The sequence below is a fragment of the Wolffia australiana genome, chromosome 6 (genome assembly GCF_029677425.1).
Source record: "Wolffia australiana isolate 7733 chromosome 6, ASM2967742v1".
NCBI classification, from domain to species: Eukaryota; Viridiplantae; Streptophyta; class Magnoliopsida; order Alismatales; family Araceae; genus Wolffia; species Wolffia australiana.
The window spans coordinates 9,829,281-9,848,162 of NC_135840.1; the positions used below are offsets into that span (position 1 = coordinate 9,829,281).

Genomic DNA, 18,882 nt, shown 5'->3' on the forward strand with positions numbered 1-18,882 from the left:
TAACATAAATATACGTATACGCTCTCCCCCTTAATCTCTCATAGTCTCTCTCTCACCCTCTCTCTCTCTCTCTCTCTCTCTCTCTCTCTCTCTCTCTCTTATCTCTTGGGCCTCTCTCTCCCTCTCTCTCCCTCTCTCCCGTCTCTCTCCCTGGCCCTCTCTCCCTTGACCCCCAACCTGCCCCTTATTCCATTATTTCCCAAGCATCTCCTACGCTTTTCCATGCCATCTGCTTCCCGACCACCCTTGCCCCGTCCCCTCTGCCCAATCAGACTAACCATTGAGTTTTCTACTGAAGTAGCGTTTAATATTTTGAGTAATTACGACCCATTAATAGTTTTATGACAAATTCGGTTCGATGAACCTCTACTAAAGTTCATAATAACTTTTGTAGAAACGCCTTTATTTAATGTAGAAGAAAACGCGCCCATCTGACTGGACGGCGGGGATGAGCTTATTCCATGAAGTAGTTGGCCTTTTGCACTTAGCAGTTGAGGTTTGTTCCCGGGGAGACTCCAAGCTGCTGACAGTATTGGGTATAGTACCCGACTCGGGCTCGGACTGTGGCCGGGTTGGCGCCGTTGCACTCGAGAGCGCCGTTGATGGCCCGGATAGTGGAGCCAAATCCCTGGCCGGAGACTAGCAGCGAGTGTACGTTGTTCATCCAGAACCAAAGCGCCGTTCTGAACGACACCACCGGATTTGTAGCTACCGTCTCCGGCGAGCCCAGCAAATCCAAGCCTAGGCTCCTCCCGGCAGCACCGTAGTTGTAGTTCCACGACAACTGAATAGGGCCCCGGCCGTAGTACCCCTTGCCCGGAGCACACCGGTACTGCGTGTTGCTCCTGTCGCAATAGTCCCTGCTCGACCCACCAATTTCTTCTATGTAGCAGAAACCTGCGACAAGCGACAAATTTCAGCGATAACTCGACCCCAAGGATACATACATACGTTGTAGGTATAGTTGGCGTAATGCACATACTTCCGGTCTCGTGGGTTACGTGGGCGAAGAAGGCGGCGATCTCGCGCTTGGAATCATCGCTTGAGCCCTCGGTGCCGAAACGCGGGAAGGAATTGAGCGCCTGTAAGAAGCTGGCGCGGGAGTAGAAGCGCTTGCCGGGACAGTTAGCTGCGGCTCGGCCGATAATACCATTGAAGAAGGCGTCCGTGACAACGTTTGATACGACGATAGAGGGCCCCGTTGTAGTGCACGGGCCTTGTCGGCAACCAGGGCCGCAGTAGTCTGGGCCCGTGCCGCAGTAGCCCCATTGGCTGCAGCAGAGGTTAGCGGCACAGCCACAATTTTGGGCAGAGGCCGAGCTCAGAATAAACCCTGCGAGCGCGGCGGCAAACAGCGATGCACTGAGCAACTGGAGACGGGGAAACTCCATGGTGATAAGAACTTGGGAGGAGAATTCAACCTGAACATGGCTTTTATAGACTGTATCGCCCTCAACGGGCATAGGAGAGGAGGCCTGTGAGTTGAACCGTTCCAAGTGAGGAACACGTCCGTTGTGCCTTACTGTCTCCGAATCTTTTTCTGCTTTCACATCGTAATTTCGCTGACTGACTTGGAGAAGAAAATAAGTTCAAGGAAGACCAGTTTCGTGATGTGTACCGAGCTGATAAGCAGCGAAATGGGCGTTCGGTAAAGATCGCATCTTCATCGTAATTCTATTTCCATATAATTAAATTATTACATCCAATTCCGCTTGGGATCGACTTCCGCCTTCCTAAATACCTAAAAGACTGTTTTTTTTTCGTGGTTTATGGTTCAAGATAGTGATAATTTTTTTAAAACATAAAATAGCCGCTTTCTACTGTCATTGGTCAAGGGATGTGTGGTCTGACCAAGTCCCAGAGAGAAAGAAATCCGAAAGTGGTGAAGAGATGCGATAGGGAGATATCAAGGAAACCCGTTCAACGCGGCTTGTTGAACTTATGACACCTAAGACTTGAGAAGAAAAACATTCACATTTAGGGTCAACAAATGAGACAAAGAAGTGGAAGATAGGGCAAACGACGTATTCTTTGGACCTCTACGGCAGTGTCACGTCCTGGTTAAGGCTTTACTTTCCACAGCCTTCATCACCACTGTGCCTTTGTTTTCTTCCCAAATCTCCCCCTTGTCCGTTGAAAAGACCAACGTTGTAAATGATTGACATGGAAATCTAATAGAATACGAAGGAAAGGCATGCATTTTCCTCAGGAAAGGACAAGGGAATGGCGAATCTTGTAAAATAGAAATTGCTATAATGTAATCGTAGCAGTTATAACAGAATATAATGGTTAGATAAATCAAATCCAAACCGTTGATTGATGTCCTCTCTACGGTTTTATCCTAGCCTTCTATCCCTCTTCAATTTTGTTCTGAGTATGCTTCTTTGAGCCCTACAGATGGTGTTGTTATCATCATTGGCATCTCTGAATTGTCTAATTGTTTCATCTGAAGAACAAAGAGTGTTATAAGTTTAAATAAATAAACATCTGTAGTTTTGTTCACATATTTGCCCATCATATATTAGTATCCTCCAATGTCAGAGTATCTTCATGCATCATATCTATGCATGGAAGAGAACATTTGCTTATCCATAGTAAAAGTTGAGTAAAGTCTGGTGGAGAACATTCATCTTGAGGGCACAACTTGTTCAAGATATATGCAGTTTGTAAACCAATTTCACATTCCACATCATGTTCAAGATTCATTAACATACTATACATTATAATGCATGAGCAATGTTTATATTGAAGTCTATGAATATGTGGAATAACCAAGTGAATTCTAAGGTGATCATTAGTCTTCAAACATATGTTATAGACATTTTTATTCAAAGGATGCTCAATAAGGAAATCAAAATATCTAAGAAGAGTAGCACCATCTAGTTCCCCCATCCAATGTGGAAGGCAGATCCCCTAGCCATTAGTTTGGAAATATTAAGGACATTAAATTGATATGTATGAATCGTTGAATGATATTATACCTAACATCAATCAGGTTGTGTAAGAAGTCATTAGACCTGCGAGACCAATGACTCCTAGTGGATGGACAATTGGGTTTTGACTATAACGTATGAGTCTCTAACCACAATATTCTAAATTGTTCCCCTTAGATGTAGCTATAAGTTTACGAAGGTGGTTGTATGGTCAAGATGAGATTGTTTGCCCTTGGTATAATATGAGATTGACTCAATGAAAAATATATAGTTAAATACCTGGTCAGAGTATTTAAAATATTAGAGAATGTGTTCGCTGGTCATTTTGACATGTATTAATACTAACTAGAAGGGTCAATTAGGGTCTGATGGTTAACCATACCCTAAGTCATTTGAGAGTCAAACATAGATGATTATACTTGCATTATAAATGATGGTGCTAAAATTTCTATGAGGGAATAAACATACTATTTTGTATCTTCATGAGCACAACGTTTCTTCTCCAAAGCTTTTATGAGGGAATAAACATACTATTTTGGTCAGAGAAGGTGAAAAAAGCTTTTATTACACTGAGAAAAGCCTTAACCTCTACTCCAATACTTCAATTACCAGACTTTACTTTACCCTTCTCAGTCGAGAGAGATGCATCCAGATTAGCTGTGGGAGCTTTGCTGTTATAGAAGTCACTTCCAATTGCATATTTTAGCCAAGTATTTTTGCCAAAATTCAAATTCAAATCCGCTTATGAGAGGGCATTAATGGCAGTCATTTGGGCAGTGCAAAGGTGGAAGCATTATTTAATGTTTCAAAAAATTTATATCTTCACTGATCAGTTCAGCTTGCGGTATTTAGCAGATCAAAAAGATATTCCTATACACTACCATGAATGGTTATCTAAATTATTGGGGTTTGAAAATTAAAATTTACTACAAAAAGGAAAGAAGAACATTGTAGCAGATGCCCTATCCCGTTCAACATCAGAAACAGAACATGGTAGCTGTAATTCCATGACAGTTACCCATTGGATGGATAAAGACACTATTGACCAAGACATTCTAGCGGATCCAAGATTGGCAAAAATTAAGGTGTCCATGTCAATGACTCCATCTGACCAACCAAATTATTCTATCAACCAGGGCCTTTTATGCTACAAAAACCACATTATGTTATCATCTGAGTCCTCCTTGATTCCTCTAGTTCTCAAGGAATTCCATGATTGCAACATGGGAGGACATGGGGGTTACCAGAGGACGTAAAAACGAATATCCCAACAAGTATACTGGAGAGGTTTGAAGAAAATTGTTAAGATGTACGTCAACCAATGCTCTGTATGTCATCAACACAAGGTAGCTACCCTGTTGCGAGCCGGGTTGTTACAACCGTTACCTATACCGAATCAGGTACGGAAAGATATTAAAATGAATTTTATAGAGGGACTACCTAATTCTAATGGGTTTAACTCAATCATGGTCATTGTGGATAGATTGAGCAAGTATGCACTCTACTTTGCAATTAAGCATCCATTTTCAGCCAAAAGTATTGCAGAATTATTCGTCAAAGAATTTGTAGAGTTGCATGGGGTACAAAATTTGATCATCTCTGACAAAGGTACCTAATTCAGATTCCACTTTTGGAAAGAATTGCATTTAATTACAAGGTACATTGTTGAAATTTAGTTCCTTATATCACCCTGAAACGGATGTTCAGACCAAGGTTACCAACTGGGGCTTAGAATGCTACGTACAATGCTTTTTGTCAGAGCATCCAACGAAGTGGGCCTAATGGCTCCACTGGGCTGAATACAATTATAACACATCCTTTCACACATCAATCAAAATGTCTCCATTTAAAGCAGTGTATGGAAGAGAACCTCCCTCTCTTTCTAGATATGGTTCACCGCCATCCCCATTTGACTCAATCGATCGACTTTTGCAAGAAAGGGATGCTATGATTACTATTCTGAAATCAAATCTAGCAAAATCTCAGTCCAGAATGAAGATTCAAGCTGACAAACACAGAAGAGATGAGACATTTGCTGAAGGAGAAATGGTGTTCCTCAAAATTGGTTCAGAAATAATGAAATCACTTGCCAAAAGATCTTAAAGAAAAATTGGGGCCTAAGTACTTCGGCCCATTCAAAATCTTACAAAGAATTGGGGTTGTGGCCCATGTTGCTTCATGCATCACAACTTAAACGAGCATTGGGAGCTACTGAATCTCCTCACTCACTTCCAATTTTTCTAACACTGAATGGGAATGGCAGGTTACTCTAGAAGACATCCTGCAAATACGACACAGCTTGGGGACCAGAGGTACTAATCAAATGGCGTGCCCTTCCAATGTTTGAAGCAACATGGGAGAGCCCTGAACGCATAGACAAGACCTTCCCTCACTTTAAGCTTGAGGACGAGCTTCAACTGCATGGGGGGAGTAATGATACACAACGTTTCTTCTCCAAGAAATATCAACAGAAGAAACATCGGCACATGTGAGTTCACCCAGCCTTGACTAAGCATGTGAGAGTCAGCTATAAATAAACAGATGAGGCGACCAAAAGAAGCATCTCTCATTTTCAAGAAGTTAGTTGCCAAGAGTGGCAGAGGCTGGGGAAGCAGGATCAGGCCTGCCATCTAGAGCGAGGGGGGAGCATGGAGTCCTCTCGTCTCCTTCTTTCTTTCTATCTTTGATCTCTGATTCTTCCATTCCTTCCTTCTGACAGTGAATTGGAGAATCTCTCTTCATCATTCTAATGATTGTTATATCCGAACCCTTCACATTGTGGATCTTTTATCAATCTCATCTCGATCCGAAGTTGAGGACTGATATCAGCACCATATGGGCTCGTAACTCAACCTATTAATTTGGTATAACAAAAAAATGATTAAAGAATACATATAATGATATAAATTATATAATAAGATTCACCAATAAATAGTTTTGGGGTATTAGAGTAATGGACTGATAGAAGGTCCTAGAGGGATAGATGCATAACATTTTTGGATGTTGATGGATATACACTAGGTTTGAGAACTTTTATGAAATTTCCCAAAAGCTTTTATGAAATTATACGATAGAGTATAAATACCATAGAGGGGGAATTCTTCATTAAATACCGATGTGAGTCTTCATTGAATGCCGTACACATTCTTCTCTTTCTCTTCTTAAGTGTTGCTTCCTGTGAGACTAGATGGTGAGGAAATTAAATCATATTTATACTGACATATTTTAAGAGAAAGAACAGGAGATGAAATTCTCTAAATATCGTGTGGATACATATAGGAGGCCAGATATCTAAATGGCTTGAAGATACTCACACAAGGAGCCATGAAATCATTGGTTTGATTTGAGCAAAGATGATGTTTTCTCCCTATCTATGTTTCTAGTTTAAGATCCATCGTCAATTATATGTTCCTTTACTAGATTGAGTTTGGATTGAGTCAATCAAAGCCAAAATTCCCAGCATGTGGTCTATGGGATGATGGGGGAGGAGGTTATATGAAATATTTCTAAGCTTAGGAAACAAAGTTTTTGTAAAGTACGTTACATCTTGCAATGCATCGTCAATAGTGACGCGTGGGCTCCATAGCTAATTTACTGATATATTAATTGAGATTTGGGTTTTGGTCTTATTATAGATGGCTTTACGAGCTGAAGATCTATGAAAAATATTTCAATGAATTTACTTGGACAGGAATATAAGGATGACCAAACTTTTCTGCAGGTGTCTCTTCCATGTGTGACTGAACATATGAAACTTCCCATTGGTAGTCATGTAGTAACGTATATATTGAAACTGTTTGGTTATTTGATAATATGTCGTTGTGCTTTACATATATTGCATCTTAGTATGTAGAAGCATGCCTTGTTGTTCCCTCAAAATATGATGACTTATTATAGTACCACTCCCACAACGTACATTTCCCTAATCTTAAATTAAATACATGTTTAAAAAATACAAATAACTATAAGCCTCCAAGGTCCTCATTCATGGTCAATAATTTTGTCCTAGTAAATAAGTCACTCACATTAACAAACACACATGACATCAAAATTCAACCAAATGATCACAGTCCTCACTGGTGACAGTGACATCTCTCAAATTGCCACGCATGATCATTTATGTGCTAGATAAAACCTCCTCTTCTTTATTACAGCCATCAACATATCATAGGTGGATTTATATTTCATAGATATATCTTTCGATTAAGAAGTAATGACTTTTTTTCTTCTATAGTGCTCCTTATTTTGATGGATTTACAAATTGACTGCTTTCAATTATTTCATTTATATTTTGTCATTAAAAATAGCATACTATGAGTGATTTTGTGTTATTTCTAAACTGATGGAATAAATGCACACACACAAGGATACATGGTAATTGGGGTAGTGTATTAAGATAAAAAATCATCCATTTAGTAACTTATTGTTAGCCCTAGAAATTGCAGAAGTATCTTTGTTTCTTTCTGAGCTTGTGCTAATCAGGACTGGCCAAATCTTGAATGGATATATTCATCCAACATTTTCTACATTTCAACAAGAATCCATATCCACAAAAATATATTACTTATACCTTTGTGAAAAAATACACACTTTATTCTAATATACAATAAAATGGGAGTTAATCATGGAATCTTCTAGAGACTAGTTCTGAATATAAAGGACTTTATGCTAAATCTAATACTTCTGAAAAACGATCACAGGTTAAAATATAGTAACACACTGAAGTGGGCATCTAAGTACAATGAAAAATAATATTTATCTTTTGTTCTCTATCAATTAAAAGAGAAGAACAAAATCTTCTTGTTTTAAAATCTACTAGTTACATCTCGTTAAAAATACACAATTTGTTGAGTCATAGCTTTACTATCCCTCACTAAAAATGTTTATTGTGTTTATCTATTTTATTTTATCCCAAAACAAAATTTGGTCAGATTTTGACTGTGACATGCGTCATAAGCATAATTTCTGGCATAAAGCCTAATGAAACATAATATCACCAATGACTTTGCTGATGGAACTTTGGGGCGTCCGTAACTTTTGACTAGTGATTATTTACAACTATGTCAATTAAATTTATTTTGTAATATTACCAAAATCACTCTAACTTGTACTATCGCCTGAATAAACTGTCATTTTGCATAGAGATTAAATTCATAAATATAGGAATAATAACTTATATGCATGCCCAAGAGGTATGAGATGCATTTAGAGAACTATAAAAGGATGGGTTGGATATTGTAAATGCCCAATGATCACCAAGCTAGCTATGCATATCAGTATGCTGTCAAGCCAGTTACTTGAAAATTTGGTTGGCTGTTCAACAACTGGGCTACATTGGTTGTAAAGAAAACCTAGTGCCCTCCTACTTGGGATATTGGGTGTATGAGTGCCTTGCAACGCAACTTGTTGGCATTTTACCCCCATTGACTTGCTAACAAGCCATCTGTCTCACTGATTCATTGTGTGAATGCCTTGTGAAAATAATGCCCTTACGTTGTTTGGTTGCTTGAAGACATGGTACCTAGCTGGATGGTCATTTTCTTGGTTGCCCATCTACCTGGCTAAGCTATTTATGAAAAGGTTGACTATTTAGCATAACTACTGCTTGTCTAACTGAGTACTTAGTATGTTATATTTTTGATTGGTCTCTTTTCTTGCCGCACAACTACTGAGTCAATTTTCAGCTGCCCATCACATTAGCTGGATGAGAGTATTAGGTTGTCCCATGATCAACGATCTAAGATGACATTTACATTGTGGAAGGGAAAAATTAAAATAGAGCTTTACATTGAGACTTGCATCTGTGTTTCTCATTTTGGTCTTTGTTCCCTTTAACCTTTTAATTTAATTATATCATCTAAATCTTAACAAATTTTGTGCATATAAAACTATAATGACTCCACACGTGTAATTACTACTTATTTATTAAACCTACTAATTTATTATATCTAATAAATAAATAAATAAATTGATCATAAATATAGTCAACCCAATCAATAGGTTGTATTGACAAGTGAAGTGCCAACCTACACCATGTCTTTTAGAATGTACAGAAGAGTTCATTAAATCTTTCATGTAACCCATGTATTACCACTTATCGCTTATGTATAGAATGAGAAGACATGGTGAACCTTCAAACCCTAATCTATCATTAGAATAGAGTTTACAAAACTGAATATCAAAATCTACCATTAGACTAGGCTTTACAGAACTGACTATCAAAATCTATCATTAGACTAGGGTTTATGTAGACGAATGATTCCATAGTATTATTTTCCTTGATTATGTCTCATCTTATAACGAGTTCAAACAATCCCAACATGAATACTGAATCACTTCGGAAAACTTGTTGCCACATTTAAACTATGACTGTTTGAAATCCTATGAACCAATACTTCTAGATCATAGTTGAAACACAACTGTGTATGCAAAAATATCTTTGGTGGTGCAGGTCTAAGGACTGTTCACCCAACCATGCCACAAGTCAGATACATTAGATATAAAACCATCTAGGGATTCTTTTTTTTTTTTGAAAAGTACAATCTAGGGATTCATAGAAATCGATTTTGCTATATCTTTCTCTAAAGAACACACACAATCTCTTATGATTGTCTCCACAAAAATATATATAAAAATTTGTACAAGCCTCATTTTGTCCCTCCTAGCTTTTTTTGTAGCCAATACAAAAGCACAACCTTTAATATGAAACAAATCCTGAACTGTAGATGAGTCTGGTGTGATGGCACTATTTCTTATTACAATACATTGAACCCATCAAAGATAGGGCGTTCAACATGGTCAAAAAGGATATAGTGAATGGCGGGTAAAATTTACTTAATTTTAATAACTTCATTTATGATTTACTATGTTTACAACAATCCTAAAATGATGAATTTAAATGATCGATTTGTTCTAAAGGCTGTAAATACTTCAGCCTTGAATTATTGTTGACAAATATAAAGGTATTTGAACACTGACCAAATATTACACATGCATCAAGTTATCACCGGTCAAAAGCAATGTTCTTTTTTCATTTCTAGAAAGCCATATGACCAAATATTACACATGTCCCACGATGAAAAATGAGGACATTTCATTGCTTTATAGCCACAATTGAAATTTTCTTTAGTTTTCTACCTCTCTAAGAAAATTTAATATGAAACAACATGAAGGAGAGGCCGAGGGTATTTTTTTTTCTGTTTTCCAACTTTATTTTTCCAAAAATCAATTTGGGGTAAATAAAATGAGTGGAGTTTTGAGGCTTTGAATGCCAAACCCTTGAATCAATGAAAACCTCTTGAAAAAAAAGTTCTCCTGCTAGTTTAGGGCATAAACAGATTTACAATCCAAACATTAAAGAATGTCTAGGTTATGATGAATGGATATTTTTTTGGGTCCAACAGAAGTTTTTTGTGAAAAATCTTGTAAAGCTCCTATGGAATCTCAGTTTTGGTGATTTGCTGGTCACTAGACATTTTTACACAATGAGTTCAATAGTTCTTGCCATAAATGGTTCTTAACTATTATGGGTTCAATAGAAAGGGTACATGCTCATATCAAGGAAGAGGGAGAAACATTATCACATAGATGACAGAAGTATACACACAAAGATAGATGGCAAAATAGAGAAATACGCACATACAGACTAATGCTTAGATGAGAAAGAGAGATCAAGAGAGAGAGTTTCCATACCTCTTCGAGACCAAGTACGGAATGGTGATGCAACAGTTGATACTCATAACTGGGAAACAGGGGCTCTTAAGGAATTAGTGACTCGTACCCGATGCCAAGACGTGTTGAGGATTCCCCTAAGATTCCATATCTCTTCCACCGTAGCTGGTTGGACACCCGCTGCGGAATCAACCTGTTCACATCCATCACCACCATTAATTAAACCTCCAATCTTATAGACTAGATCAACTCTCCCTAATAACATGTTAGAGAGAGATATATGCTCATTGACAGAAACACCCATTTAAACGTAAATAAAAATAACAAAACAACCACGTATAATAACTTAAATTCATCCAAGGAACTAGACTATTTCACTAAAGCACCGAAGATGTTATTCTCCCTCCATGTTAATGAATTTAAGAACAACCAAAAATAAGGAATTGAAGTTTTTTTTTCATAAATTTAAAATGTCATCACGAGAAAGATTGATATCTTACGGCTTTGACGACAATCTCGGCCCGATCTGAAACGTCAATCTCGACCTTGAACAAGACCCATGCCCACTTGTCCCCGTTGACCTCCGGCACATATTGGGAACCACTCCTTTGATACCTCTCAGCTTCAACCCAGGTCTTGCCCCCATCCGTCGAAACGTCAACTCTTTCAATCCCACGTCCCCCACCAGAGACCGCATAACCATTTACGGTAATCTGAAGGCCCACTTGAAAGTAAACATATTATAAAAATATCCTCACCCGTAGACTTTTTGATAACACACAAGAAAACGATATTTTTTGTGATTTTATTTGAAGAAATGGATAAACATATTGGGAGAGAATTGACTGACCCTTCCCTGCTTGACAAAATCGACATCCTCAAGAGAGCAAATCGCACTCTTCCGGACATAAAAGGTAAAAATGAACTCATTAGGATAAAAAATATTAAAATGGTATTGACTCCTAAAAGTTACTATTGCCTAAAAAAATGATTTTATTTTACCTGAACGGGGAAATCCATCTGAGGCCTCCGTTCAGACCAGACGATATTATCCCAGTTGATTGAAGGGGGGAACATTTTGTAGTCTTTTTGCATGAAAAAGCCCTAGGAATAAATATGAAATTTTAATTTTCAGTTTTCTATATGAAAAATCAGACTCAAAAAGTTCATGGTCCTCCAATTCAAACCTGGCATTCTTCCTCGACGATGTTGATGGAGTCCAACCATTTGACTGAACGCGCTCCAATAACCCCGGGAACAACCACACGTAATGGATAACCATGATCGCGATTAAGGACCTTGAAGGAGAAAAACGGGGATTGAGAAATTCAAATAGCTATCCCAAGTGGGTAGTTATTGGGGTCGGAAGACAATGATGGGTTCATTATTTTAATTTTCCTCCACACATATTGTTGAAGAAGATAAAATTGATAGAACTTTGTTACCTAGAAAAAGAAGGGATACATGCCCTTATATAGGGCTGAGAGAGAGAGAGTATTAGAGATTTATCAATGTAGGATTAAGAGAGGGAACCCTTAGCGGGCTAAGGTCTAATGGACCTAATAGGCCACACCACCTATTTCCCAACACATATCATTGCTGTCATTGCCATCTTTCCATAAAAAAATGAAGCGGATGACGACGACATGTCATCTCTTTTTATCATCTGAGAGCGTTGAGACAGATAACTGCTTTAAATAAAAAGTAAATACGTAAATGATAATTATTATCCACATATTATTGCCTTCATCATCCTTGAATGTACGAATGACGAGGACAATGGCTAAATGTCATCATCCTCCCATCATTGAGAGAGTTACGATAGAGAGTTGTATTTAGAGAAAAAAATGGACATTTAAATGATAACTGTCAACTATTGTCTTTGTTATCATCATTCTTGCTGCGGATGAACTATTATAGCATATCATGTGCACGTCACGTGATAGTTCATCTGAAATATGAACTAGCCATTATGATGGCACCTGAATATATTCACCTACTAAGAGAAATAGAAATTGGCCTTTTGTTTTCTTCCTCCCATTGCCCTAAGAGTACTTTCTCCTTCCCGATAGCTCCCTACGTTTGTCTCTATCTTCCCAGATAGATCTTGGAACGAATGATGATGACTTGTCATTGTTGTCTAGTTATCATTATCATTCCTCCTCATCCGTCCTCAACAAGGATGATGATGACAATGATACCTTTGCTATTCTTAGCCATGTATGCATGACGATGACAAGACATCATCATTATCATCATCTTTGGTGCAAACAAAAGAAGAGGACAATGAAGAGTCTTCATTTTTCTCTTAGGACACAGAACCCAAGTAGTTACTTGTTGCTATTTCTTATGAACTCTAGAAAAGGATCGATCAATTACATCTCACTACCATCACTTTAAACAAGCGTAATGCCAAGATTACAGAAAAGAGAGTATAGGACTATATGGAGTCAAAATATAAAAAGCTAGCCTTAGTTCATATGACTAACGGATCCAAGATTATCGACAATTTTATCCGTGATTCACCAGATCTTTGAAATCCACGTGGAAATACAACCAGTTTCAAGACAAACAGAATTATCCCACACGATCTTATATGTTTTTGAAATCCTGACGTGTCTCAATTCCCATTTGCTACTGAGAGTGAAGTTTCAAACCAAAGGCAGAATGTGAAAAAAAGATTTCTCAAAAAAAACCTCTCCATTCATTTCGTAGGCAAGTAAAACATCAGCTTCTGGATTTGTGGCCTGTCTCAAGGGGATAGATGCTTTGTAAGGACCACCATTTTCCTCCTGTTATTTTCATTTTTTTGTCACAAAAGATATCAGTATTTTCTTGAAGAAAATGACTCGCATCGTAAGGAAAATGGTGACAAAAAAATCAATAATCATCTGAACAATTCTGAGAAAAACATCTGAATAATTTTTCTTAGAAAAAATCTGAATAATCAAAATACTCATTCTTACCTTGCACCGGTCAACGCTCACAAATTCAACATGCTTTGCACCCAAAGGTGTGGTGGCTGTTAATTTTGGTATGCCGATCAGCTCAAGGACATCTGCTAATTTGGCACCTCCCCAAAGACCTGAAAATAAAATGACGAAAAGTATTCACCAGAAAATTCAAGATTTGCCAAAAAAGTACCAATAGATAAAGACTAGATCTTCTCCACCAGCCTAAAGCTTAAAATTTCAATACTTAAGATAAATCTGAAATAGGATTCAGCATCACAAATATATTTGATGAAATAAACTTACACTGAATAAATATTGTAGACATTTTTTTAATGCAGAAATTGAAACAAATTCCAGAAATGAATAACAAAATGTGATACTTTGGCACAATCCCCTTGAGGTAGGAAATAGAAGGCCAATAAAGGTGATTCAAGCGCTCCTATTTCCTCCTGTGGAACCAGGCAAAAATTTGGGAGAAAAAATTGGCAAAGAGAAAAATGAGCTAAATTGGAAATTCCCACGCAATGGCACATGCATAATTTCTTTCCCCGAAGAGTACAAGGAAAAAGTCCAATAGAGGAGCTCCTTCCGAAATTGAATAGTAGGGGATCATGTTTAAGAAATAACAGATGTGGGATTAATCCCGTATCATTTGTCATGCTCCTTTACAAAAACTTCAGAATGATTCCTATATTCGTGAACATAGATTTGATGTGACGTGAAGAGCCACCTGATTGTCACATGAAAGACACATTGACTGAGATGGGTGAATTTGATAGAGACCTTGATCTATCCAGAAAGGAAATTCTTGAAAGAAGAGAAGGTAAATATAGATTGAGAAAAGATTAAGAAAACGATTAAGCATTAGCGGTACAGGCCTAGATCTGCATCTTTACACCTTCTGAATAGCATCTCCAGTACCAACCAACCCTCAAAAAGGGAGCATCTCCCAAGCCCAAACTGGTAGGCCACTCAACTTTCTCCTTCCTTCGTCTTCCTTCGTGCTTGCTGAATCAACCCTGACTGTATCATCTTCATGTCTGATCACATTTCGGGAGGGGCTACATGTATATATATAGAGAGCCAGTCTAAGGATAACAGAAAGAAATACCAATGAAAGGTATTGGAGGTCATATCAGAATTTGTTCTCCATAAGAAAGTGACAAAACCTTAAATGGTTCACCTGAAGGCTGAGATATGGTAAGGTATACATATTCATTGGACCTGGCAAATAACAAATTGCCATATACTTTTCCAGGAAGTAGGATTGCCTCCAACGAATGCACAATGTCATAACTGGACACACGATCAACATGAGAGCCAGCCCAATCAGCATCAGAATAACCATAAAGTTATCTAGAATAGCAGAGAGTATCGAGGAGCCCACTCTGACGATCTAATTTTAGATATCAAAGGATGCGCTTCAGAATAGCTATCTGCATGAACTGGCTGATAAAGCGGGTGACAACGGTACTGTCCAAACGAGTGATAGTGAAATAAATTAAGGCGTCTATCCAGAAGGTGTACTTGCCAGGATATACTCAAAAGTCACAAAGTTAAACAGGCTTTTAGCCCACTGCTGCCAGATTCAAGCTAAAGAAAGTACACATGGCTGCTAGATTCTCCAATCACTGATAAAACACCTCGTCTGCCTTAAGTCACCAACACTAACATTGCTGCTGCAACCAAAAGCTAACACTGCCGCTGCCACCATATGCTGATACTGCCAATGCTGCAGCCACCAGCTTGTCTAGTCCCAGGCCCAAGAAATAACAAGCTGGTATTGGGTCCAGTGCCTAAGGTGCTTAATTAGCCTAGCTGACTGTGTCCTTGTTAGGCCTAAGCTTGACTGGTTGGGCATATTTGTTCCTGAAATAGGCCCACTCAGGGCCTGACTGGGTATCTACTTGGGCCTGATCGGAGCACAAGGCCCAACTATTGATTCTCTTTGGAAGCCCCGACTTTGTCCTTGCCTTCCTGGTGGCTTGGTCAGAATGAACAACATGTTACAGATGGCTTGGTACGGGTGCGATATCACACGCTCAAGTTTATAAACACCATTGCCAAAAGAAAGAGATTTCTCCTTGTAGGAAAAATGAAGAAATGGAGCAAAGAGCATTTACTTATTTTTATTAGCTAAGGGTTTATAGAGTGCTGAACAAACCACTTTTGGGACGTGTGATGTGTTGGGTTGAGGATTTTCATTCTGCATCTCTGTTTCCCCTTCTCTTTCCACACCCTACTTTTGCTCCCCCACCAGAAGAAGCAGCTGAGGGAGTCAACTGTAACTGTCAGCGCTAGAACACCATCAGGAGGCTGTTGGTGCAGAAGGCCAGTAATTTGGAAAGCCAGAAAGCAAGAGTGATGACCAGTTTGCCAGTAAGCCGAAAGGATCAAAGATCATGAGGCAAAGATGAAAATTATTGGGTATGATTTGCTGGGAGGCAGCAAACATGAGGAGTTTGGGAACATTAAATGGGGCACCCATTCTTAAAACCGGGACTTGGAAGTTTGTTTTAAAAGTAGCTGTTTTAATAAGTTTGCTTTAAAAGCCCAACAGAAGAATGTGAGGCAGTATAAGCAAAGCCCCAAGTATTTCAACAACAAAAATAAAATGCAATAGACAATCTTTCTGCTATGTTGATTTTTTATGATATTTTACTCGTCCCTGGACACAGTCTCCACCCACCATGGCAGGGAAATAGATCAATGACCTGCTTGGGAAGACTGCTAGACGACAGGGGCAGTTTCCTTTTTGCTACTTTATCTTTGGCTCATGCGCAATTTTTTTTTGGAGTTTCTTTGCCTACTTAAAAGGTAAACTAGAAAATAATGATCTGATTTTGACACTAAAATATCCTAGGGCGGCAGGGGTTCCCTTCTCAGTCTCCTTATTCCTGCCAAAAAAAGGGATTCTATTTGAATTCATAATGAGATTTTTCCTCACTGAGACTATATTTTAATGATACTAAGAATGAGATTACTAATTACCGATGAATAACAAAATAATTATGCTTTCATAGAAAACTATATACCTCGGTAATCAAGAGAATCACATACTATACAGGTGCATACCATTTCCAATTGCAGAAACATCCCATCCAACACCACGAACAGTCTTCTGTTTACTCATTGCCGTCCTCCTATTGCCTGCGCACTGATAAATCATAATTTTGAGATGATTATCAGCAAGTTCTGTGCGTCTCATTACCAGTTGCCAGGTAGAAGTTAATTACCTGCAACGTCGCCATGACTTCATACTTGGGGAGACTCCTGGAAGTGTCAGAGTTTTGTTCATCGCCAAGGATTCAAAGGGAACACGGAAATGTTACAAGTACACGGAATTCTGCCTCACCGAATTTCATCCATTGATAGTTGTTTTGGCTCTTTAACCAGACCACCGATTGAGACTCGATAGCTGCGAAAGAAACATTGTAGATTCAACATTGTAGATTCATCCGGGTAAATATAGAGTAGAAAAACACCTGTTTATGTTATCAACAATGGGAACGGGCCCGTGATTTCTCTTGTAAAACATATCGATGGGCGTGACATAAGATTTAACCAACGCCGCGCGCGGCGGCTCGGCATTGAACGGTTGCTGCATCAAGACAACATATCACGACAAATCCTCGATCAGAAAAACTATCATAACGACTTCACTCATCGTTCATCACAAGCAACACAAATTTAGTACTAATCGTTAAGAAATAAATTTCAAGATGATTCAAAAATCAGCGAACCTAACCGAACAATCATCACACATCAGCATGCAATTCCGCAGAGCGACTACACTATAATTCCAGATTTTGACGAAATGAAGACGATCCAATGGAAGAAACTGTTGAGCGTTGAATTTCGAGACAATCAGAGCCGTCTGGCGGATGATTTCGGAAACAAACACCTCACCTTGGCATTGATCTTGAGCGCCGGATGTCGCGGGGGCTCTCCAGAGTAGTCCGAAGGCGCTCTTAACCCTGGCATGATTGATTATTCCTCTCGAATTGGGCCCTCTCCGTCTCCGCCTGATATCTTAAACCGAAGAACTGCTCGCGAACTCGCAAGATCAGGCGGACACGTGGCGAGCTCTCAGCAAACCCGTGATGACGTCATACTTTCTGTCGTCGTTCAAAAGGATAAAACAGTGAGGTTACGTGGACATACGGGGGGGGTACGTGGACGGTCATTAAGCGATTGACCAGAAGTCAACTCTATCTAAGTCCAGGTGCCTGCCACGTAGGCGTTGACGGACGACGGACGACGATTGACCAGAAGTCCACTCTATCTTAGTCAAGATGCCTGCCACGTAGGCATTGCTGGACGAACGGATGACGATTGACCAGAAGTCAACCCTATTTTAGTTAAGGTGCCTGCCACATAGGCATTGACGGAAGACAGACGACGATTTGTTTCCGTAATGAGGTCAGGATGGATGGCAGATGACGGTGGGAGGCGGAACGGATGACGAGTCACCATCTCAGAATGACGTAACAGATGAAGGACGGTCGTAAAGATAGAGTAAAACACCAGTATTGTCGGTATCCTCGGACGGGACAATTTTTTCATCCCAAACAAAAAAATCATCCCGTCCGAGGATACGGAGAAATTTTAGGACGAAAATTCGTCCCTGGGACCACCGAATGGGACGGTTTTCGTCCTGTAGGACGAAATAACCGTCCGTCCGAAGGTCTCGAATGATGAACGGACGGATGTGGACAAAAAACTGCTGGATTCACATCCGACAGTTGAGATCTCGCCACATGTCCTCGTTATGACAATTTGCATCAAGGTCCTTGTGTTTTTTAGCGCATGCAAACTGATGCCGCTCAGAATTAATTGTACATATATCCATTTGCATTCTCTCTCCCCCATATTTCCCATAAAAAACTTAGAAAATTCTATATTAATATATTAAAAATATAAAATGGGTTTTCTTCGTCCGAGACGAATTTTGGGACGAAAATTCGTCCCAGGAGGACTGGATGGGACCAAAAACCATCCCGGTATGATTGGACGGGATGGTTTTTTTATCGTTGGATGAAAAACCGTCCCGTCCTTCGTCCCTGAACTTACTCTGGACGTCGGACGGGACAAAATTCGTCCCGTCCCGTCCATTGTCCACGTCCGGGACGATCCAGAACTATAAACACCAGCATCTGACATGATAGACTGTCTCGGGGAGGAACAGTAATTACAAAGACTTTTGTTTTGTTTCTGTAAGGAGGTCAGGATGCATGACTGATGACGGTAAGGGGCAGAACGGATGACGGGTCATCGTCGCCGAATGAAGTAACGGATGGAGGACGGTCGTAATCGTAGAGCAA

At 39.3% G+C, this 18,882-nt stretch overlaps 2 protein-coding genes across 2 annotated transcripts; both read right to left on the reverse strand.

Annotated features, from left to right (window-relative positions):
• Positions 1–285: 285 nt before the first annotated feature.
• LOC144704540 (endochitinase EP3-like) lies at positions 286–1,478 on the reverse strand. The gene is made up of 2 exons (XM_078576987.1): positions 983–1,478; positions 286–897 (listed from the first exon to the last, which is right to left on the reverse strand). Exons 1-2 carry the CDS (start codon positions 1,461–1,463, stop codon positions 485–487), a joined length of 894 nt encoding a protein of 297 aa, XP_078433113.1. The 5' UTR covers positions 1,464–1,478; the 3' UTR covers positions 286–484.
• A 9,011-nt stretch (positions 1,479–10,489) lies between these two features.
• On the reverse strand, positions 10,490–17,624 carry SOX (sulfite oxidase). The gene is made up of 12 exons (XM_078576886.1): positions 17,468–17,624; positions 17,044–17,159; positions 16,914–16,976; positions 16,795–16,831; positions 16,634–16,715; positions 13,571–13,689; positions 13,301–13,396; positions 11,792–11,902; positions 11,607–11,708; positions 11,455–11,502; positions 11,105–11,317; positions 10,490–10,797 (listed from the first exon to the last, which is right to left on the reverse strand). Exons 1-12 carry the CDS (start codon positions 17,540–17,542, stop codon positions 10,669–10,671), a joined length of 1,191 nt encoding a protein of 396 aa, XP_078433012.1. The 5' UTR covers positions 17,543–17,624; the 3' UTR covers positions 10,490–10,668.
• Between the last annotated feature and the right edge of the window lie 1,258 nt (positions 17,625–18,882).